Consider the following 24,209-nt stretch of genomic DNA (forward strand, 5'->3'; position numbering starts at 1 on the left):
CTGAGCCCTCCATTTCTGAAGGTTGAGATGTATCTTAGCCAAGAGGGGATAGAATTTCACTTCAAACGTGTCATGGCAATTCTTGCAGTTTGAAAAGTATCATGGAGCAAAATTTTAAGCAATTCACAATACAGCATAAGAAATGAAGGGTTTAAACAGGAGTATTTTATGGAGTTACAAATACAATCTAAAGTATGTGTAGTCATTCTACCAAGAGGTTTGTTCCTTGGGGCCAGAAAAAACTTCTCAAAAGCATTTCTAATGTTTATTGCATGACGCAGGGTGGGGCTGCAAGTCCAATAACTGCACATCTTAAACAGGGTTCCATGGCAGGTTCTGACAATGCTTTCTGTCTTTCCTTCAAAAAACTGTGGAGCAGGCAGAAAGCCAGAACCACTTTAATGGCATTCTCTACATCCAGTTGAATTGCGCACAGAAGATTACGACCACTTAGCGTTGCTGACACCAGATGCGCGACCAGCATGGCTCAGACAATATTTTCATATCCTTTGTTTTTCATAGTGGAACTAAACTCTCTTATCGTTTACACCCAAGGAAGCTGCCATCTTAGCCTCTGTCTGATCTGCAGTTGCCATGGTGCTGCACATGTGATCAGCTATTAAACCAGTCATTTGATAGCTTGACAGTTCAGTTGATAACTAACATAAGCACATTAGTAGCTGAGCTGTAACAGTTATCATTAATGGTATGTCTTGAATTTAACTGTTTTGGGAAGCGGTTAAATCAGTGGGTTTGGTTCTGCTTCAACTTAAAGCGGAGTTCCACCAAAAAATGGAACTTCTGCTTTAAGGGAGGTGACCCCCTGACATGCCACATTTGGCATGTCATTTTTTTGGGAGGGAGGAGCTGGGACCCTCTTTCCAGAGGGTCCCAGCTCCCACTTCCTCCCGACGCACCGCGGCACCAGAAGGGATGATCACCTCTCCCCCCTCCCTCTCGGCAATCTAGGACGCGTCACAGGTCCCAGATGATTGCCTGGCTAGTCACGGCGCGCGGTGCAGCGCCCACACTTACAATGCCGGTGCCGCAGAGAGGAGGGGGAGACGAGCGGGGCTTCACTCCCCCACATCGCTGGACCCTGGGACAGGTAAGTGTCCAATTATTAAAAGTCAGCAGCTGCAGTATTTGTAGCTGCTGACTTTTAATTCGTTTCTTTTAGCAGAACTCCGCTTTGACTCCTAAAGTAACCAACTAATCCTTGACCATTGTTTAACCATTAATCTACTCCATAAAAATAGATTAACTCTTAAACATTTGTTCTTATCTTTTTGTGTTCCAAGGGAGGTGTACCTGTTCTGCAATCTTGACAATGAAAAACAAAGAAAGCACATTTGCCTTTCACTAAATGATGCTAGGCATACCCAGAAAACAGTAATTTCCTTCAATTCTCTAAAACAAGCACAGATTTTCACTTTAGTATTTTTATTTTCAGTACCTTTCTAGAGGTGTGTTCAAGTAAAAAAAAAAAGTGACTGTGGTAACTGAATAGGGACTGTTTCACGTGTTGTATGCTTTTTTTTTTTTTCTCCACACCAATTATAACGCAATAAAAGCATATACTGAGGACATAGTTTTCCCCACATATCAAACAAAATGTGTGGATTGTAAGAAATCCTCACTCCTAATAAACAACAATTTAGGGGCACTGTAAATAGACAAGTTAGGTAGTTATAATGTAAAACACAAAATAGATGCAATGATGTTAAAATAATGTGTTCATTGCTGCAGTGAAATATGATGTGGAAATTAACAACTTGACCGTTGATTAGGAGGAAGATGAGCTAATATCAAATGCTTTCAAAAGAGGGTGAAAGAGGAAAAGTGAACAAAGACTGGTATCTAATGCATTCAGTAAACACGTGTGCATTATTCACCAGGAACTTGGTCTAGTTTCAGAGGACATGTGATGCACTAAACTTTATAGTCATATCTATTGCTGTGTTATAGAAAAGCATAAAGTACCAACACGTTTATGACTAAGACAACTGACATTCGCCAATTCAGTTGTTTATGTAGCAGTACAGTAACTATGGTTATGTGCACACATGTAAATTTACGATAATAGTTCTATTTGCAATTCAAAAAATCATTAAAGCCTAACTCCAGGAATTAGAAAAAAAAGTCTACTCTTGCAATGCGCCATGGGCCATGGACTACTGCAATGCGAAGGGTAAATGCTCATTATGTCTAGAAGGTACATGAGGAAGCATAATTACTTCTCATACCCCGCACTGTCCACTTTTCCCCGAAGGTCTGGTCTGTGGGCAGCCCCTCGGCATCGTCACATACAATTATGGACTATTAACACTCTATTGTAATTGGTGGGTGTGGGTAAGCAACCGTGTCCAGGAGCTCCTTAGGCAGTAGGATCTGGGGGACATATTGAACACTGCTGGTGTGCAGAAAATGTTAAGTATTTATCTTTATTCCAGCTCCCTAGACATGAAGGGCATTTACCTTTTGCAGTGTTAGGGGGTTGGAGGGGGGCTCCCACTGCAAGAATAGACTTTTTTTATTCCTGAAGTTGGACTTTGAGTAAAAGCATCTACTTTACTCTGAGAATTCTTACTTCTGTGCTGTTTCTTTCCTCAACCAAGAGTATAAAACCTGACCAAATGCCCAAATGTTCAAAGCTTGGCATACCAGCCTATGGATACTTATTTTCAAAAGTGACATTTTCAGCTCAGTCCAAAAATATTTGAAAATGACAATCACGTGCTACAATACTGATAGTTATCCTTGTGTTGATGCATTGTGAATGGAATCTCAGGCCTGGTATTCTTAGCTCTGCTTTGGTCTCTATGGATGACTGATCGGTGCTGCAAGCTTTCCCTGTGTAGTGGAACCATATATTCTCTGAAACTGTTATATTTAATAACATTGTTCTAGGAGAGGCCTGGATAGTATTTCAACAGAAGTTCCCCCTAACCCTACTAGGATATACTGTATAAGTAAACTAGATGTTTAGGTGTTTCCCTTGGACTCTGCTACAGTATATTGTCTGAATGCAACTCTTCTTCCTCTAGCATAATCTCGCATTTATGCTTAGCTGCTAGTAAGGTTAGTGGGTTCTTGATGGCTTACAGACAGAAAAAATAAATTTTTTTATGCCATGTGTAGTGTATGGTCAGGGGGCTTCTTTGCCCCCCCCCCCCCCTTCATAGTAATATGGGGAAAGTTCACTTCGTCAGGCAGGTAAACAAAGATTATTATTATTATTATTATTATAATACAGGATGTATATAGCACCAACAGTTTACACAGTGCTTTACAATAGGAATTGTGCATGATCAAACCGCAATGGGGTTAGGCTGCTTGTGTTATAGAGGGAAAATATATTTCCCCTGACAAGTGATCATCTTTGTCTCACCTACCGGAAAGATGCAATACAACCATTACAAGGCCAGATAAAGATGAGAGCATTCTTTGGAGAACTATGGAAAGCACATGCATGTTCCTCATACTCTTCTTCTTCATCACATGAAAGAACCATCATCTCAGACAGGTGTACTCGGTGCTTTAATCTGAAACTGGTGCCAGACCTAAAAGACAGAGATACCATAGGTAATTCATTGTAATCTCAAACACAAAATAGAGGAAGAAAAGTTGACATCAACGCGAATCCTACAGTGCCATCATCCCAAATTGATCAGTATATATTTCACCCAAAAAGGGGGACTTTTAGGGCTCAATCACATGGGCGGTAGCCTTTGCCGCCCAACCTGAAAAGCAAGCCATGGTAGATTGCTTTTCAAAGGGCATGTGACAGGCAAAGAAAAGGGGATATATTGCCTATTTACCCCCTGTTTTAACTCTGAAGGTAGGCAGGGCAGTTGCAGCATGGCCCCATTCACTTGAATAGCCCATGTTCAGCGATGCTACTGTCCGACGAATGCTACATGCTGTTTAATTTTTTGCTGCAGCATTTGTGTAAAGCCCTGAGCTGCACCTCCTTGTTCACCTGCTTTTACCACATCCCGGCTACCCATGTAATTGAACCCTTACAGATAGCACCCAGGAATCAACATAAATTAAACATGTACAGTATATGCAAAAATGTTTCCAGATTTATTAATTACAACACAAATAAATATAAAACTGTTAAAATAATTATTTTGACCTGAATATAGTGATTGTGTCTATTTATTGATGTAACCAATTGAGACCAATATATTAGGTTCACTGGAATTATATGAATGTTTTGTAACCCATTCACTGCTAGTCCTGATGAAGTGGGTTTATCTATGAAATGTAGCTTGCTACCTGCATACTGGGACACCTAGTATAATATATACAGTATCTCACAAATGTCAGTACACCCCTCACATTTTTGAAAATATTTAATTATATCTTTTCATGTTACAACACTGAAGAAATTACACTTTGCTACAATGTAAAGTAGTGAGTGTACAGCTTGTATACATGTAAATTTGCTGTCCCCTCAAAATAACTCAACACACAGCCATTAATGTCTAAAGTGCTGGCAACAAAAGTGAATACACCTCTAAGTGAAAATGTCCAAAATGTCCTTTTCCCTCCCTGGTGTCATGTGACTCGTTAGTGTTACAAGGTCTCAGGTGTGAATGGGGAGCAGGTGTGTTAAATTTGGTGTTATTGCCCTCACTCTCTCATACTGGTCACTGGAAGTTCAACATGGCACCTCATGGCAAAGAACTCTCTGAGAATTTGAAAAAAAGAATTGTTGTTCTACATAAAGATGGCCTAGGCTATAAGAAGATTGCCAAGACCCTAAAACTGAGCTGCAGCACGGTGGCCAAGACCATACAGTGGTTTAACAGGATAGGTTCCACTCAGAACAGGCCTCGCAATGGTTGACCAAAGAAGTTGAATGCACGTGCTCAGCGTCATATCCAGAGGTTGTCTTCGAGAAATAGATGTATGGGTGCTGCCAGCATTGCTGCAGAGGTTGAAGGGGTGGGGGATCAGCCTGTCAGTGCTTAGACAAAACACCGCACACTGCATCAAATTGGTCTATTGGAACCATGTCCTGTGGTTTGATGAGACCAAGATAAACCTATTTGGTTCAGATGGTGTCAAGCGTGTGTGGTGGCAATCATGGTGGTGGGAGTGTCATGGTCTGGGGCTGCATGAGTGCTGCCGGCATTGGGGAGCTACAGTTCATTGAGGGAACCATGAATGCCAACATGTACTGTGACATACTGAAGCAGAGCATGATCCCCTTCCTTCGGAGACTGGGCTGCAGGGCAGTATTCCAACATGATAACGACCCCAAACACACCTCCAAGACAACCACTGCCATGCTAAAGAAGCTGAGGTTAAAGGTGATGGACTGGCCAAGCATGTCTCCAGACCTAAACGCTATTTAGCATCTGTGGGGTATCCTTAACTGGAAGGTGGAGGAGCTCAAGGTCTCTAACATCCACCAGCTCCATGATGTCGTCATGGAGGAGTGGAAGAGGACTCCAGTGGCAACCTGTGAAGCTCTGGTGAACTCCATGCCCAAGAGGGTTAAGGCAGTGCTGGAAAATAATGGTGGCCACACAAAATATTGACACTTTGGGCCCAATTTGAAAAATTTCACCTACTTACTTTTGTTGCCAGCGGCTTAGACATTAATGGCTGTGTGTTGAGTTATTTTGAGGGGACAGCAAATTTACACTGTTATACAAGCTGAACACTCACTGCTTTACAATATAGCAAAGTGTAATTTTTTCAGTGTTGTCACATGAAAAGCTAGAATAAAATATTTACAAAAATGTGAGGGGTGTACTCACTTTTGTGAGCTACTGTATATTTATAGGCATACAATGCAATCAGTCAATATACTGCAGGCAGTAAGTAGTTCAGTCAACATCTAATGCCTAATTCCTAATTTCTAATTCCTGAACCACACAATTCCACAAGTCATATGTTTTTTTCTTTAGGAGGTCCAGCTAAAACTTTTATGCTATGAATAATAAATGCAAAATAATATTAATGTATCATTTTCTAAACTACAGAAACCAAGCACTACCATTTAAATATTTTTTTGCCTAAAAGATGTGAACAGATGTGCAGTACATCTGAAATTATTTCTACACATTGAGGTTTATTTACTAAAGCTTGAGAAGGCAAAATCGGGCACATTTCTGCATAGAAACCAATCAGCTTCTAACTTCAGCTTGTTCAATTAAAGAGGAGTTCCGCCCCCCCCCCCCCAAGAAAAAAATTTTAAGTAAGCAGCTACACATACTGTACTTGCTGACTTTTAATATTAGACCACGTGCCTGTCCTGTAATCCAGCGTTGTCGGTATCCCAGCCGATGTTTCCATTGGCTCTCTGGTGCTGCCGCCACAATTCGTAGTAAGGGGACCAGGCAGTGAAGCATTTTGGCTTCACAGCCGGTTCCCTACTGCGCATGCACGAAATGAGCTCCCCTTTCTGAATGGCACGGCGGCGGGGAAGTAGGAGGGGGGCTGAACTTCCAAGTGATCGCGTTGCGGCGCGATCTCCCGAAAGTGGGGATGAGTACCTGTCAAAAACAGGTACCTGTTCCCCTATCCCCCCCCCCCGAAAGGATGAAAAGGTGGCTGATAAGCAAACCTTCCACTTTTGGGTGGAACTCCACTTTAAGCTTTGGCAATAAAACCTGGAAGGTCATTGGTTTCTATGCAGAAATTTGCCTGATTTTGCACTCTTTAGTAAACAGCTTTAGACCCCTTTCACACTGGGGCGGTTTGCAGGCGCCATTGTGCTAAAAATAGCGCCTGCAAACCGACCCGAAACAACCACTGCTGTGTCTCCAGTGTGAAAGCCCATAGGAGCGGTGCACTAGCAGGACGGGAAAAAAAGTCCTGCTAGCAGCATCTTCGGAGGGGTGAAGGAGTGGTGTATACGCCGCTCCTTCACCGCTCCTGCCCATTAAAATCAATGGGGCAGCGTGGCTATACCGCCAGCAAAGCGCCTCTGCAGAGGCGCTTTGCGGTGGTTTTTAACCCTTTCTTGGCCGCTAGCGGGGGTAAAACCTCCCCGCTAACGGGCGAATACCGCAGCTGAAACGACGGTAAATCGCCGCTAATAATAGCGGCGCTTTACCCACCGACGCACCTCCCACCCCAGTGTGAAAGGGGCCTTACTAAATAAACCCTATTGCTACAAACTGCATACACAATTGACATGCCCCATAAAAAAAACGACGTGTCATTAAAAATATAATGTACCCACATTTAGTAACTTGTGTCACACAAAGGTGCATTATACTCGGCTTATTTTGGGACAGGAATAACTTGCTTTGTGACCTATCAAAGTCATGTAACTAAGTCATGAAGTTCTCTCTACAGAGCTTAGCAGAGGGAACTCTGTGGGACATCACAGACTGTACATTGTAGCATGTATTTTATGGATAGGATGTAAAATGCAGGCCCAGGGCTACTATAAGAAATCATGGAACCTCACACAGCCTACCTGACATACTCCCCCTTCCCCCACAGCGTCTTCCTGCAAACTTTAAAGGGGAATTCCAGGAATGGATATTTTTTACATTTGGTCCAAGGTAACTATGTATATGCCATACCTAGCCGATGCCCCTGGAAGCTGGAAGTCACAGAAGTAGACATCACTACTCCAGAGATCTCCACTTGCTTCCAGGTCCCATGCTGAGCTGCTGGTCTGATGCATTGTGAACACAGGAGGGTGGCTGCTCAGCACAGGTGCAATTCAGATTGCACTTTTTGAATAAATGCAGAGTTCTCTGACTGGACGAGGTAAAGAGGTGAGGCGGCCCCCTCACCATATGCCTGGTGTCCCCTCATACACTGGAAAGGACTGCTATAACCACATAGACTGGGAGCAACCCCAGCCACCTCTGTGCAAACAACCCAGTGGTCAACAACCAGACCCCTCACCCCTAAAAAAAGATTAACAAAAATAACAATAACAATACAGTCTCAGTAAAAGTTTTGTAGAAAAGATAACAAAAACTGTTCTTTGAATAAATATTCCCGAATATTTAAATACACTGACCAGCTTTTTGCCAGGGGAGAATAAGATGCAAGTCGTTAGTAAATTAAAGAGTTTATTTATCACCTCCTACAACTTTTCTCGCTCTTAAGAACTTACTCATTTTTACATACAATGACAGTAATGTACAGTACGGTGATGTCTTATTTGCAGAAAGCCGAACCACTTGCTGTCACAGAACAACCTTATTATGATATCATAATCTTCTGATATTAAATGGCAATATATCTTATTAGATGTCACTCTGATTTTCTTTTACGACTTTTGTCCCCCATGTACTTTCCACAATGTAATTGTGATACTTAGGTGTGACTAATCAGGGGGAAGAGTGGTCCTGGAGAGGACCACCCACAGCACATATATATATTGTAGGTGGAAAGTGTGAAAGTCAAAACTCAGCTGCAGAGTGAGGTGGGAGAAAGGCTGATTATTTGACATTTCATTTCTCTGGTTCCTCAGTGGTGTTGTGGTTTACTAGTGTTAGGCATATTTATCAGTACTGACCATCTTTAATAAAACATTGCTGACTACATACTCTTGACATACATAAAGCAATAAAGTTTTTCTTGTGGTGTAAACATTTTTTACTATCACTAACAATATGCAGCTATTGTAGGCTTTAACAGTAAGTGATAAGTGTTGCTTGGTGTAATGAAACATGATTAAAGGGTATATTTGATAACCTCAGCACCATGTCCCTAAAGTTGAAGATTGTCAAAAAATGTGGGTATATGGGATGTTTAAGGTGCTAATCCTTTTACGCTCAGAAAAAGAGCATAATATACCAATATTATAAAAACATATCTTTATTATGAATTAGCAAAATGTAAAAAAAAAAAAAAAAAAGGACTCGTAAGTCATCATGAAAACATTACATGCATACAGAAGTATACATAGTGACATCTACCCCATATACCTTCCTAGTTAGATCCATTCAATAGTACTTTTATAAAGGTAATAAAGATGGCAATGGAAGGTGCAATGTCCCAGCGCGTTTCGCTGGTTGAGCTTCTTCAGGGAATCACAAGGGGTATAACTGATGAAAGGGAACACGTGTGCAATTTTTTTTCTTTTTTTGTAATGTATTTGTAATTTCACGCATGTTGTGTTCCCTTTCATCAGCTGTACCCCTTGTGAACCCCTGAAGAAGCTCAACCAGTGAAATGAGTTGGGACAAAGCGTTTCGCTGGTTGAGGTCTTCAGACCTCCTCCTCTAGCTCAGTGTGTGCCACATCATCCAGATTACTTTATGCTAGTTAAAATGTTATATAAAACTTGTCATCTGGACAAACAATACAAAACTAGGCCAACTTACTGCCAAAGCTCCTGAATAGGGGAAGTGTCAAAGAGACAAAATGGCAGAGTATTTTCTTTCCCCTGCTGGCAAGATTGCCTGACAGGAACAATATGTTTAGCATTAAGATATATAATATAATATGTGTGGTACCATTTTCTTAACTTTCATATTGTTGTTTTTGGCTGTTCCTATTTTTTAAAAATAATTCAGTTTATGTCAGGGGCGGACTGACCATTGAGCCACTCGGGCACTGCCCGAGGGCCCTGGGCCAGCCTCAGTAAAACCAGGGACAGTATGTATAAATCTGTGTTTTTTTTACATCTGTCTGTGTATACTGTGTGTACATGTATGTGTATGCTGTGTGTGTATACAGTGTGGCCCCATAATCTCTGATTGCCTGGGGACCCCATAATCTCCTATTGCCCGGGGGCCCCATGAGTTATCAGTCCGCCCCTGGTTTATGTGTATTTTTACCTTGCTAAGAAAATTATATTTTGTTCTGAATAATTCAATTTTCTGGGTGGGAGGTTGATAACCTTCACAGAATATTATGTATTTACCTTGCCTAATAAATTATTTTTAAGCAGTCTATAATTTTTTGTCTCAAATAAACTAAAAAGATATCATAATGACATTTTTGCAATGCATCACAAGAGGGATAATGTTTCTGATATTCTATATGATACAGCATAACAGAAATGGGGAAAAGGTTGCTTACAAAGGGTGGGGCCCATATTTCTTTAGATGTGCCACCACAATTTTGCAGAAATACTTGAGCCATTATGGTACATGCAGGGGAGGGGTCCCCTTGATTGCTGCCCTTGCTTTTCTGTTCTGGCACGTTTTATAACTGGGTTACAATTTTTTCTAATTTTGGCGATCAAGATAAAAAACACCTACAATGCATAAACTTTGGGTAATATAGCAATCAACTCACCAGTGGCTTCCGTCCTGAAGATTTCCTTGTGTTCCTCATCAGGATACACGTTTCTTTCCCAAACATTTTTTTCATCGGTTGACCTTATAATATTTACAAGGGTCATACAGCTCTGGGTGCTCCTGTATCATTGTAATAAATGTTTCAACATCCACCCATGCCTTGGCTACCATTATGATGCTAATAGTGTGCAATGATCTCTACACACCACATGTACAACCAGAAAGTAAAATGGGGAAGCGCAAGTCTTAAAAAGGTACCAAATATGATTTTTTTTAGTTGCGTTTATGTGCGTTGTATTTATGCGTGTTTGTGATGCGAAAAAATGTAGCTTGCTGTACTTTGCAAACATACTTGACTTCACGCTCACTCCACCTTGAAGAAGAATGATCCAGCCAATCCAATCGGGTGCACTACCACTCCACCAGTACAATGCATTCTGCTGTGTTGGCACTCACACATACAGCAGTCAGTTGTATGCATGGCTGGGACAAGAAGTGGGAAGGAGGGGCGGCTGCCCTGGGCGCAATGGTTTATTGCAGGGATGGGGGTGCCCTGACTCTAACCCTAAGGGACAGGGTGCAACTTGGCATCTTTGCCCTGGGCGCTGGATGATGTTGTCCCAGCACTGGTTGTATGGCCCACCTTACCTCTTACCTTCTTTCATACATACAAATGCCCATAAGTCAAAACCTCTACGTACTCTGAGACATCAACATCCTAAAATGAACAGGGGGGGGAAATTAGACTGCCAGTGATGTGTTTATTTTTTGTACAGTATCCACCTATGCCAGCCATAGGGATGTGTGACTGCTGAATGCAGTCACACATTCCTGTGGCTGGCATTAGGAACTGGGAAGAAGTAGTAACTCACTGTCCCCTGAACATGTATTACTCATGTAGCCAAATCCAGGACCCTTTGAGGCCCAATGGTGACCTCCAGAATAAGGGATAGCTGACATCCTTCTGTGTAGAGTGGGTTATAAGGCATGGTGGATGTAACACAAGGTAGATTAGTGGGCGCCAGACACTTCTTGAATGCAAAGAGATTTATTATCTCTTAAACAGAACTGTGGGAGAGAGGGTTAGGGCCAGGACACCCTTTAGTAGATGCAATGTTAATTGGCAGACTCTGGACACTATAGGCAGACAGCCATGCAGGGAAAGGCATCCAGCTGGACCCCACATCTGCATGAGTAGGACCGCTGTCTCCTATGGCAAAAATCTTGTAACAGTTTCTATAAAAAGGTTGCAATGAACTCCTTCACTTCTTCTTCAATCTCCTATTGTAGAACTTCACTCCGCTGAGCTCCCAGTCTTTCACTAGACTAACAGATCCACTTGCCACTGGATCTCCTGAGCTCTTCCAATCTTCTCACTCAGTATCTTCCTCAAGCATCACCTCTAGCGTCCCTGCTGGGTCTAACTTGGCACTCACAGATACTCCTCAAGCGTACCCCGCTGGTCTGCTTGGTCCCTGGCTTGGCACACAATAATGCTCTGCAAGCGTCACCTCCACTGGCTGGGTCCCTGGCTTGGCACTTGCTGAAGTTTTCCCAATTCTTCACCGTCCCCGGCTGGTGAGAACACTGCTCAGGTACTTGTTTCAGCTACTCACAATGGTCTCCAGTAGTAAGGTGGATGGTCCCATAGCTTCCCCTTTACCTCTGACCACAGCTGGTTCTCCGGCCGGCAGCAGCGTTGCTTCTGGTTGGACTGCAAGTCGAAGTCCCAACCCTACGCTGCTCTCTTGCTTCTGGGTAGGCCCTCAGACAACCTAGCAGCCAGATGTCCCCAGGATAGGCCTAAGGCTTATGGCCTAACAGCCTGGGGCAGCATAACACACGTCCACCCAGATAGCCGTCCAGGTGGCACAGAACCCAGATCACATGACTCCACCAAAATAAATAGGCTCTCTCAGCAGGCCAAGAGACCCAAGAAAATCCCTGCCCATTGGCTGAGACACCCCATTCATTCCTAATCTGTCCTTGCAATGCCCTTGTCTTATCTAATGCCACCAGATACCCAGCCATTTAGTGACAGAAGAGAGAAATGCAGTAATTCCAGAATTAGGGTGAAATCAATTGACCTCTTATCAATTGGCCAAGGCAACTATCACTTGGCAAATACATTTACTAGCAACCCTGCCTAAACATCAGGGTGCTACACTCATTTTACCTGAAAGTAGGTATGAAACATATCCCCCACCCCAGTTCCTTTAACACCTCCCAGACTCCAATGGTGTGGAAAGGCCCAGATGCAAAATGGTGTCCAATTGTTCAAGCCCATTTCTTGAATCACCCACTTAATGAATGGTATTGAGATGGCATGGCAGTGGGCCCCATACTTACTGTCCCTTAGATATTGAGGACATGCCTAATGTGACGGGCTGGTGTGTTTGGGAAGGCCCCTTGCCATTTTGCTAGAAATAAAGAAATAAAAATAGAAGACTAAACGCCATCAATTTGGATACATTACTTGATGCATAGTTAAAAAAAAACCCAATGTACTATTTTTTTTAAATTGCACTGATAGTTTAATAACAACAGTCTTTGGGTGATGACGTGTCTAGGGCTCAGGATTGCTGAACCACACAAAGAATAGACAGAAAAATTAGCTCTGAAGTGTATCTGAACCAATAAAAGAATGTAATATATTGCAGTTTAACATGCCTTAGATGAGATTGATGTAGCAGTTTTACTTTTCTTTTAGGCTTTTTGTTATTTTCACCTGGTGATCCATCCATAACAAACATCCTGTCCTAGTGTGACAACGTTTACTCACTGTGCTGTAACTTTCGAGAATGAGGGACACTTAAGAGAGGTAGAGACCTGCAGCATGCATAGCATGCTGCAACAAAAATTGGGTGCGGCCAAACTTTACGGTGGAAGAGGCTCAAGGTATATGGTTAAACAAAACCCAGACTACCTTGTACCTAAAAAAATATGCTTTGATTTCTGTGCCAAAAGCAATAGTCTCAAAGACACATATAAACCCCATAGACATAAACCCCCATAAACCCTATAAACGTAGGTGGCAATATCTGGAAGTATAACACTGGTATACACACCCTCACACAAATATAAATGTGCTAAATTCACTTTCTTGGAAGTATTTGCATCTAAATTCACTCTCTGGGTAGTATGAGCATCTAAATTAACTCACTGGAAAGTATGGACATCTTAATTCACTCTCTGGGTAGTATGAGCATCTAAATCAGGAGTCAGCAACCTGCGGGCTGCGGGCCGCACCCAGCCTGCCACCGCTAATTGTCCGGCCTGTCATTGCCCTTAATTAATTCACGGGCACCCGGCCCGCGGACATGTTCACCACTGTTCTCTTCATAGTACAGCGGTGAGCGGCTGATATCACAGGGCTGGAGTGGGGCAGGAACCGCTGAAGTTAACTTTTTACATTTATCTAAAAAGAAAAATGTGCGCTAGGTGTGCAAAGAAAATAAATAACAGAAAACTTATGAATAAAATAAAATTAAATTAAATGCCCTGCAGCTGAACACTATAACCCTGATAGGGGGCACAAAACAAAATATATATACAAAAAGTGCAGCGCTGGAAGACTACTATAACAGTAGACAAATAGAATTTGTAATCAAGAAAAAAACAAAAACATAAGTGCTAGCAAACCGTGCACATTAGTATTCCACTAATTAACAGATAAGGATTAAGTAATGATCATAAGTGAATAATGATAATAAACACCAATTCAGATGTCATGAAAAACGTGCTTAATTATAATATAGTGTCCACAAAATGCATATGTGAATATTCCGCTGGGTAAATCCGTGACTTCCACCATTGACAGAAACCGTCACCACAGAAAGATGGAGGCTTACCAGACAGCCCTTGTAAGACAGCATAAGATATCCTCCTCTTATGGATGTTGTCCTCCCTGTGCATGGTTCCTGATTGTGAGCGCTGTGATGGTGGTTTCCAGACTGAACCTCAGCAATAAAGGGAGGGGGGAGGGGGAATCCCCTCTCAGCGATGGTAAGAGTCCAAAAAAAGGAATAAGAAAACTCCAATAGTGTAAAAAAGTTTGACTTCTTTTATTTAGTTAAATCGCCAACAGGCATCCATGAATAAAAGTTCCTTGCAAGGAGTTTAAAAACAGCTCCAATGAAACAGGAAGTCCTCTGTTTCATTGGAGCTGTTTTTAAACTCCTTGCAAGGAACTTTTATTCATGGATGCCTGTTGGCGATTTAACTAAATAAAAGAAGTCAAACTTTTTTACACTATTGGAGTTTTCTTATTCCTTTTTTTGGACTCTTACCATCGCTGAGAGGGGATTCCCCCTCCCCCCTCCCTTTATTGCTGAGGTTCAGTCTGGAAACCACCATCACAGCGCTCACAATCAGGAACCATCCACAGGGAGGACAACATCCATAAGAGGAGGATATCTTATGCTGTCTTACAAGGGCTGTCTGGTAAGCCTCCATCTTTCTGTGGTGACGGTTTCTGTCAATGGTGGAAGTCACGGATTTACCCAGCGGAATATTCACATATGCATTTTGTGGACACTATATTATAATTAAGCACGTTTTTCATGACATCTGAATTGGTGTTTATTATCATTATTCACTTATGATCATTACTTAATCCTTATCTGTTAATTAGTGGAATACTAATGTGCACGGTTTGCTAGCACTTATGTTTTTGTTTTTTTCTTGATTACAAATTCTATTTGTCTACTGTTATAGTAGTCTTCCAGCGCTGCACTTTTTGTATATATATAACTTTTTACATTAGAGAGTAGGTGATCGGTTTCCAGGCAATCATAGCAACCAATCACCAGCCTGTTAATGTAAAAAGTTAACTTCAGAAGTTCCCGCCCCCATCCATTTTGCTTCCAGCCACTCGCTGCTCTGCTCTACACCTGTGTAAGGTAGGAGAGTTCTATCTGCACAGTGTGTGATTGTGAGTCTGTGGGGTGGAGGGCACTATGGGGGCCACTAGGGGGCAGAGGGCACTATGGGGACAGAGGACACTATGGGGGCAGAAGACACTATGGGGGCTACTATGGGGGAAGAGGACACTATGGGGGCCACTATGGGGGCAGAGGGTACTATGGGGGCAGAGGACACTGGACACTATGGGGGAAGAGAACAGTATGAAGCAGAGGGCACTATGGGGGCCACTATGGGGACAGAGGGCACTATGGGGGCCACTATGGGGGCAGAGGGTACTATGGGGGCAGAGGACACTGGACACTATGGGGGAAGAGAACAGTATGAAGCAGAGGGCACTATGGGGGCCACTATGGGGACAGAGGGCACTATGGGGGCCTTTATGGGGGCAGAGGACACTATGAGGGCAGAGGACACTGGGCACTATTGGGGCAGAGGGCACAATGGGGGAAGAGGACACTATGGGACAGAGGACACTATGGAGGCAGAAGGCACTATGAGGGCAGAGGGCACTATGGGGGCAGAGGCCACTATGAAAGTAGACAGCACTATGAGGGCAGAGGACAGAAGACACTATGGGGCAGAGGACACTATGGGGGCAGAAGACACTATGGGAACTGGGGCCAGAGGGCACTATGGGGGCAGAGGACATAGGACACTATGGGGGCAGAGGGCACTATGAGGGCAGAGAACAGAGGACACTTTGAGGGCAGAGGACACTACAGTGGGGTTGGGGTGCAGGGGACAGATGACACTGCTTTGAGGGGCAGAGGAAACTTTCTATGGGGGAAAAGGGGGGAAGAGGACACTATGAAGTTATGTGAAGGGGGCAGAGGACACTGCAATGGGGGGGGACCCTATTAGGGAAACCATCACCCCTTCTCACTTGGGGACAGGGACCCCTTCTCCCCTGGGGACAGGGACCCCCAACTCCCCTAGGAATGGGACCCCTACCTCCCCTAGGGACAGGACCCCCATCTCCCTTGGGGACGGAAATCCCATTTTCCCTAGGGACAGGATCCCCATCTGCAGACCATGCTGGCTGGCATGGCTGGCATCAGCCACCCTTGGGTGCCAGGATGGTGGAGGGGGGAGTAAAATCCGAATCTCCAGCCATATGCTCCCTCAGGGTGAACTGGCTTTGTATTAGTGAGGCACCTTAAAGTGAGGTAAACCTGTACTGTTAGGGGGCGTGTCCGGATGTAGCAGGGAACAAGATGTGTTCCAGAGGAGCTCCGCCGATCCTGGCTAGATTCGTAGCCATCCTGCCCTAAAAACACATTATTCTACCCTACACTGCTCCCTAAGTGTTGCCAGGCGCCAACTGCAGCAGAGACCGGGGTTATTGTGGAGGCCGGCCGATTGACGGAGCTGTAATAGGCCCTCGGCCGGCTTCAAATCCCGGAGGCATTCCGCCATCTTGAGGCCTACGGAGTCCTCGCGATCCCCGGCCTCGAGCACCGCAGTCGGCGGGAGGAAGACCTCAGTGCACACATCGGAGCCTTCCAGGGAAGCTGCGGGACCCAGAGGACACAAGCGGGGACACCGATCGAACCGCGGTGACCTTCGGCTGGCCCCACAAACCGGACGTAATCCGCCGCCTTGCGGCCTGCGGAGCCTCCGCGATCCCCGGCCTCGGGTGCCGCAATCGGCGGGAGGGGGGACACCACAGGCCATACTTCAGTGCCATCCGGCTAAGGACAGCAACGGGACCTGAAGGTAACGAAAGGGGACGCCGAATATACTATAGTGGCCCTCGGCTGGCTCCATGTGTCGGCTGCCGGCCGCCATCTTTCTGCCTTCAGCAGGGAAGGAGACAGAAGGGAAAAAAACAATCACTGACCTGGGGTGCCGTGATCTGTGGGAGGGGAGTCACCACCTGGCCCAGGACTTATGAGGAACTGAGAGGGGACAGCATCTAAAGGCCATCAGAGGAACCGCAGTGACCCCTTCCCTTTATTCCTTCCTTGGTTGGTGCAGCTGAGGCCTACATCTAACCTGTGGCCTACAGGACAGAGTACAGCTTCAATAATAAAGGTACTGCTTGTTGGGAGTGTTGTATAGCTGCAGTATTTCAAGCCCGAGCCCTTGCTGTGTGCGGTCCCAAATTATTATCCCATCCAGCAGTGGAGGGCATCTGGGCATGAGAAGAGGCAGATCTAGTTCTGCGAAGACAGGTGGGCATACCCCTAAAATTTCCTCACAGCGGAGGTCACAGGCCCCAGTGAGCCTGCCCAGCTACATGCACATGGCGTCTCAGACCATCCCTGCAGATCCGGGCTCGGAGGAGGATCGTTTCCAAGCTCTAATGCTGGCTATTTCTGGCTGCCAGAACACCTTGACTGCCAAAATTGACACCCTGCAAATGGAATTCGTGCTCATGGACAAGATGCGGGATCGCATGAATGAAGCAGAGCGGCGAATCGGTGACTCAGAGGATGCCGTTCGAGACAATCGGGCCTTTATCCATACCCTACAAGCCAAGGTAAATATCCTCGAATCGCGGGCTGAGGACAGTGAGAACCGTAGTCGCAGAAACAATCTGCAAGTAGTGGACCTTCCAGGGGGGTTCTGAGGGTCGGGATCCTACGGCCTTCACGGAGACCCTGCTCCGTACCTTACTTCCACAAGCCCCATTCTCTCCGCATTTTGTGGTGGAACGAGCACACAGGATGCCTCCGGTGCGGGGCCCACCTGGGGCCCCACCGCGTACCTTCATCTTCCGATTGTTGAATTTCCGTGACAGAGACTTGGCCCTTAGGGAGGCCCGGAAGATCCCGGAACTTCACTTCGAAAACACCAAGATCAAGATGTTTCCGGACTATTCTGTAGACACCCAGCGGCTCCGCAGAACCTTCGACCACGTCAAGGCACAGCTCCGCCTGAAAGGGCTAAAATATAACATGCTGTTCCCGGCTCGTCTTAAAGTGATTGATGGAGAATCCTCTCGATACTTTACTTCGCCAGAGGAGGCTTCCTGATGGCTAGATACCCTACCTCAAGATCGAAGGGGACAGGAGTAGTATGTACAGACATGCTTGTGTAAGTGCCCAAAGATGTCTCCTAGTGCTTTAGAAGTAACTTTCTCAGAAATGTTTGCCTGTGACCTTCAACACTTGCCAAGAGGAACGCTTTTCTTTTTGATCATGCTGTTGTTCATACAACCTTAACGCCATCCCCCCCCCCTAGTTATCGGTTCCTGTTCACTAAAATGTGCCTGTTGGGGATGGAGGGGTTGGGGTGGTGGATGGCTCCCCTGCTGGTTTTTTCCTTCTCCTTTTACTGTGGAATTCAACATGGCGGATTTATCCTCTACCCCCCTCAAGTATGTTGACGCTATGACAACACAGACACACTATACTTTTTGGCTGAAGGGAATGATGATCGATGAAGGAGAACATTACTCCCCAGGTCCTCCTAAAAAGGTCTATGGGGGGTTTTATGTCACAAGTTAGGACCAAAGTATGTGCCCCTAGCTGTGGCTAGGTGTCTTTTCTTTTCAATTTTTCTCTTCACATTTACTTTTATAGTTTAAAGTTTGCATGGATCCCTATTATGTTTTTTTTATCCTCAGGATACGGACGGATGTCTCTGGACTGCACCGAATTCTGACCGCCCCTGTGTTGGTTGGTGCCGTTCTGGGAGTTGTCTCTCTGCCTTATAGGAGACTTTCCTAGAAATTAATGGGTTTTGTTTGGGGTTCAGGCACGCCGAGTTCTACAGCAGTTGTGCGGGGTGGGAGGGGCTTGGGTTTTTGGTTTTTCTTGTTTTTCAGTGTTACTTCTTACTACATAAGACAGATGAGTGACAATGTATGTTGCTTAGGGGTGCTGTGGATTTGGGACCTGCCACCGCTTTACCTAAATCCGTGGCGGTCCCATATGTACAGTGAGCTGATGATGTTGTCGGCCTCTCAGGGTCGAGCTGACTGCAATTTAATCCTTGCATATTTATATTCTCCCTTGCTATGGCCCCCTTTAGAATTCTTTCCTGGAATGTCCGGGGCCTTGGCGATAAAATAAAGCGCTCCCTAGTGTTCGAATATATCAAGAGGTACAACCCCCACATCTGCATATTGCAAGAAATGCATCTAGTGGGGAGTAAGATAATGAGTCTCAAACGCCCCTGGGTGGGGCGGCATTTTCATGCCACTCACTCTGGATATTCCCGTGGAGTTAGTATTTTGACTCATAAGTCCCTTCAATTCGAGTTGCTGGATGTTAAGCTGGACCCTGGGGGTAGATACGTACTAATTCATGCAATTATTGACACGGTGGAGATGGTGGTTGTGGGAATTTACTTACCACCCCCAGCTGACATTTCCCTTCTACATAATCTTATCCCCCTCCTAGCTCAATACCCTACAGATAATGTTCTTCTGGCAGGGGATTTCAATATAGCGCCAGATCCATCCCGGGATAGACTCACCCCTGACCCAGCCACGGACTCTTCCTTATCTAGATGGGCGGGTATCTTTGGTTTTGAGGATGTGTGGAGATGGAAGCACCCTTATGAACGCTTATACACATGCTGCTCCCTTTCACACAATACGCTATCTCGCATTGATCTCATCTATGCCAGTGGCAGTCTTCTGCCTAGGCTTAGGGAGATCAAGATCCTCCCCAGAGGAATATCGGACCATTCACCAATGTTCTGTGTTATACAGACTGTGACACCCCTTACTGACAGAATCTGGCGTCTATCTAGATTTTGGATAAATCACCCGACTATAGAGTTTGAGATGGCCACCTTGATTAGACAATACTGGTTGATAAATGCTAACTCTACTTCACCGGGTAACGACTGGGACGCATTTAAGGCCTATATCAGAGGATGCTATATGTCTTCCATAGCTACGGAGCGTAAAAATAACCAGATTACACTTGAGGAGGCGGAGGCCAGGGCTCAGACTCTTGAGTCTGACTTTGCCCTTACGGCTAACCCTCTCACAGGACAAGATATGAAAGCAGCCTACAGGGAGATTTTGCTTATTAGGGTGGCCAAGGTCAATAAAAGACAGTTGGTTCAATCACAAAAAAATTTTGAACAGGGGGAGAAGACGGGGAGACTGTTAGCCTGGCTTGCTAAAGAACAATCCACGACCCCCACTATAGACGGCACAGTAAAGACAGACCCATCAGATATAAACACATGCTTTATGGAATTCTACTCCAATCTGTACTCGTTGAGAGCAGGATACTCTGAGGAAGAGCTATCTGGGTTCTTAGATGAAGTGGAATTTCCTACTCTTACCCCGGAGGCAAGGCAGGCCTTGGATAGCCCGATCACATTAGAAGAGGTTCAGATAGCTTTAGGTTCTCTACAATCTGGTAAGATTCCTGGGGCGGATGGATTCCCTCCTGAGTTTTATCAGCAATATATTGAGGAAATGGCCCCAAGAATACACAATATGTTTGTTAAGACACTGAAGGAGGGAGTCCTCCCCACTTCTATGGCACAAGCAATAATAGTCGTGGTATCCAAACCAGGGAAAGATCCCCAATTATGTTCGTCCTATAGGCCCATTTCCCTCTTGAATTCTGATGCAAAGATTTTAACCAAAATTCTCGCCAGACATCTCAATGAGGTGATACTATCATTAGTGCATGAAGATCAATTGGGGTTCATGCCGGGCAAGGGTACAGACATCAACCTGCGGAGACTGTATGCGGTCTTGTCCTCGGGGGTTGGAGACGTTGACCAAGCGGTAGTGGCCTCCCTAGATGCAGAAAAAGCTTTCGATTCTGTGGAATGGTAATACCTGTGGGAGGTCCTCCGCAGATTCGGATTTTGTCCCGTCTTCATCTCCTGGGTTGAGGCAGTGTACAGATCTCCGACGGCCAGGGTACGTACTGGAGCGGTCCTCTCTCCGTCTTTTCCCCTTAGTAGGGGAACGGGACAGGGATGCCCATTATCCCCGGGGCTCTTTGCGCTGGCAGTAGAGCCCATGGCTATCCTTATTAGGTCTATCTCACAAATACGGGGTATAACTATAGGCCTACTACTACCTTAAAGATGACGGGCAATCATTGACACAAGCACTTCAGGTTATAGAAAAATAAATAAACCGCGCTAAGTAAAAGTTAGTATACAGTTGGTAAGGTGGGGGGTTTTACTGCCACACACAAATATTATATGAACAAAAAATATAAAAATTCAATATTTAGACACAAAGGAAAAAGAAAAAGTCCAGATATTTCTTGAAATGGGATCAATCTTCAAAATAGCAGAACGTTCAATTTAATATGGGTAACGGTCCAAAAAATATGAGCTATGATTGCCCTTACCAGAACATCAGTGACAATGAGCGGATGGCATTAAACCCAGCCAGGGCCTTTGGGGTGAAAACCAATCTGCACCGTCCGTTTTCAAAATGTAGTTCCCTCAATGGATACAGGAGAAAAACAACACAAAAAACTGGCCATAGTGTAGTATAATCAGATGTTTACCATGGACATGCAGACATACCAACACCCTGGTGAGCACACAAAAACAAAAAGAAAAAAAAAAAAAAGAAAAAAAGGGGGGGGGGGTGAAAACCCACCACCGTGGCTGTAGATTGCGCTTACCGACTCACGGTGGTAACCAGGCTCTATATCAAACTAGGAACTGATCGATGGTTGACAGGGAACACTTGATTCATCCACATTAGCCAGGAATCCATACCATCAGTACATAACCCAGAATATAAATAATAAACTCTCCATGGTGAAATATGTTTAAAACCAGATTTAATGAATAAAGTAATGCACTTACAGAATAAAAGAACTTGTATCGCATAGAATACGAATCGCCGGCCGGCATAAAAACATGGGAGTGGAGCTCGTCCTACTTCCTGGTCACGTGGTAGCATCGCTGCGTGCGTACCCAGACGCGTTTCGTCATCAAATGGACGTTCTCAGTGGGGACGAGCAACGCAGTGAGCCACCACCATTATATAGGCACCCAAGCCTCGTTCTGAGGTGCAAGCATGAGGACGCCATCTTAGATGTGGTCAAAATGCCCTAACTTCCACTGGGATGTGTGCATAATTGAAAATTGCATAGCTCCAGCGGAACAACTAACCCACCATGATGGATATGGGCAGTTGCCCAAACTTCAACGGGACGTACAAACAGCGCGCCCCTACATTAAGACGCACAGAAAGCACGTACCCGGAAGAATGTACAGCAATTCCGCAATAAACGAAAAAAACTTATTGTCCTAAAGGTGACTAAAATAAAGAATAATAATAAAAAGAAAAATCATATATAAATGACTAGATTATAAAAGGCATGACCGAATATAATCGTATGTACCTAAATATAACCCAAATAAATAATGGATAAACCTCATAAGAGGATTAGATTAATCCTATCAAAAGTGTATTCCAACTACATAGTGTGTACATACAAATGTGAAAAGAATAAATAAATAAATAGGGTAAAAAACCCAAAATATATTATATATATATATATATATATATATATATATATATATATATATATAAAAAAAAAAGTGATGAAGCAAAAATGAATATTTATGATTAAAATATAATGTGTTATGTGTTAAAATAATTACTGTAAACCTCCACATTAAATAATGAACTGTACCAGACAGACCAAAAATTGTGTAGTGATACAAAATTAAATTAATGTTGTATATGAAATATGTAGGCATAGTGTCCTCTAGCAAGCATCTCAGAACAAGTACACATCTCATATAAAAATACAATCAGACAATAAAAAAGTATAATCAAAGAGTAAAATTTTGAGAGTTCTCTATAAAAGCATTAACATCCATATCAATGTTCAACCCATGGGGGGCATAGGTCCTCAACCTATGGATCCAGCTCATCTCTAGTTGGGATATGCCCCTGATTAATGCACTACCCCTCCAATGGGGCTTGAATCTATCTATCCCCATAAAAATAGTTTTGGAGGGATTCCTATCATGTACCAATAAATAGTGTTTAGACACCGAATGATTCCTAAAACCTGTTAAAATGTTTGTGATGTGTTCATTACGTCGCACCTGGAGAGGTCGCTTTGTCCTGCCCACATATTGTAGGCCACATGGGCACTGCAACAAATAAACAACTCTCTCAGTGGTGCAAGTAATGAACGGTTTGATAATATGTGTTTCTTGTGTACTGGTGGAGGTAAAGGTAGTGGTCCGTCTATGAGAACATGCATTTGAAGTACAGACCCTACATTTCCTACATTGGTAGAAACCAGTTAATTGGTCAAAAAAGGTTGGTCTTATAATTGGAGGATTCAGAATATTGGGGGCCAACTGATTCCGTACAGAGGATGCTCCCCGGAAGACCACTCGAGGCCTATCTGGCAAGATGTTGTTGAGAATCGTATCACTTTTAATAACGTGCCAGTGCTTATATACTAAATTTTTAATACTATTATGTTGTAAAGAAAAGGACGTGACAAAGGGAACACCCAAATCAAAATTATCCCTAACATTGGGGCCTCTCTCAGCTAGCAAGTCATTTCTGTCGACGCGTTGTACAGTCTTGAGGGTTCTATCAAGGGAATCCTTTGAATACCCCTTTTGTAAGAACCTCTCAGTAAGGATCTTCGCCTGTGCAATGAATTCCACATGGCTGGAGCAGTTCCTTTTAATCCGAAGGTACTGACTCTTTGGGATCGACTCCAGCCATGGGCGGTAATGGCAACTGTCAACTGGTATGAATGAGTTTCTATCAGTTTCCTTGAAAAATGTGGACATGACCAACTTGTCACCATCCACAGAGATTTTAAGATCCAAAAAATTAATGGTAGTCTGACTTGTTTTATAATTCAGTTTAATCCCAATACAGTTGGTATTAAGGGCAGACAAAAAATTTTGCAAGGCCGGGAACTCACCATCCCATAGGAGGAGGATGTCATCTATGTATCTAGCCCACAGGACCAGCTGGGGGATGTCCTGGGCATAGATGACATCCTCCTCCCATTTCCCCATGAAGAGGTTGGCCAGGCTGGGGGCATATTTGGCCCCCATAGCCACCCCCACATCCTGTCTATAGAAATTTTTGTTAAACCAAAAGTAGTTGTG

General features: G+C 44.2%; 1 protein-coding gene across 1 annotated transcript in view; it reads right to left on the reverse strand.

Annotated features, from left to right (window-relative positions):
• The window catches only part of TAGAP (T cell activation RhoGTPase activating protein), a 170,923-nt gene that overhangs the window by 24,902 nt on the left and 121,812 nt on the right, over positions 1–24,209 (reverse strand). Inside the window, exon 4 of the mRNA XM_073627406.1 lies at positions 3,396–3,563. Within this exon, the coding sequence (XP_073483507.1) occupies positions 3,396–3,563 (168 nt within the window). The remainder of the gene's footprint in view (positions 1–3,395; positions 3,564–24,209) is intronic.

The sequence above is a fragment of the Aquarana catesbeiana genome, linkage group LG04 (assembly GCF_042186555.1).
Source record: "Aquarana catesbeiana isolate 2022-GZ linkage group LG04, ASM4218655v1, whole genome shotgun sequence".
Taxonomy (NCBI): Eukaryota; Metazoa; Chordata; class Amphibia; order Anura; family Ranidae; genus Aquarana; species Aquarana catesbeiana.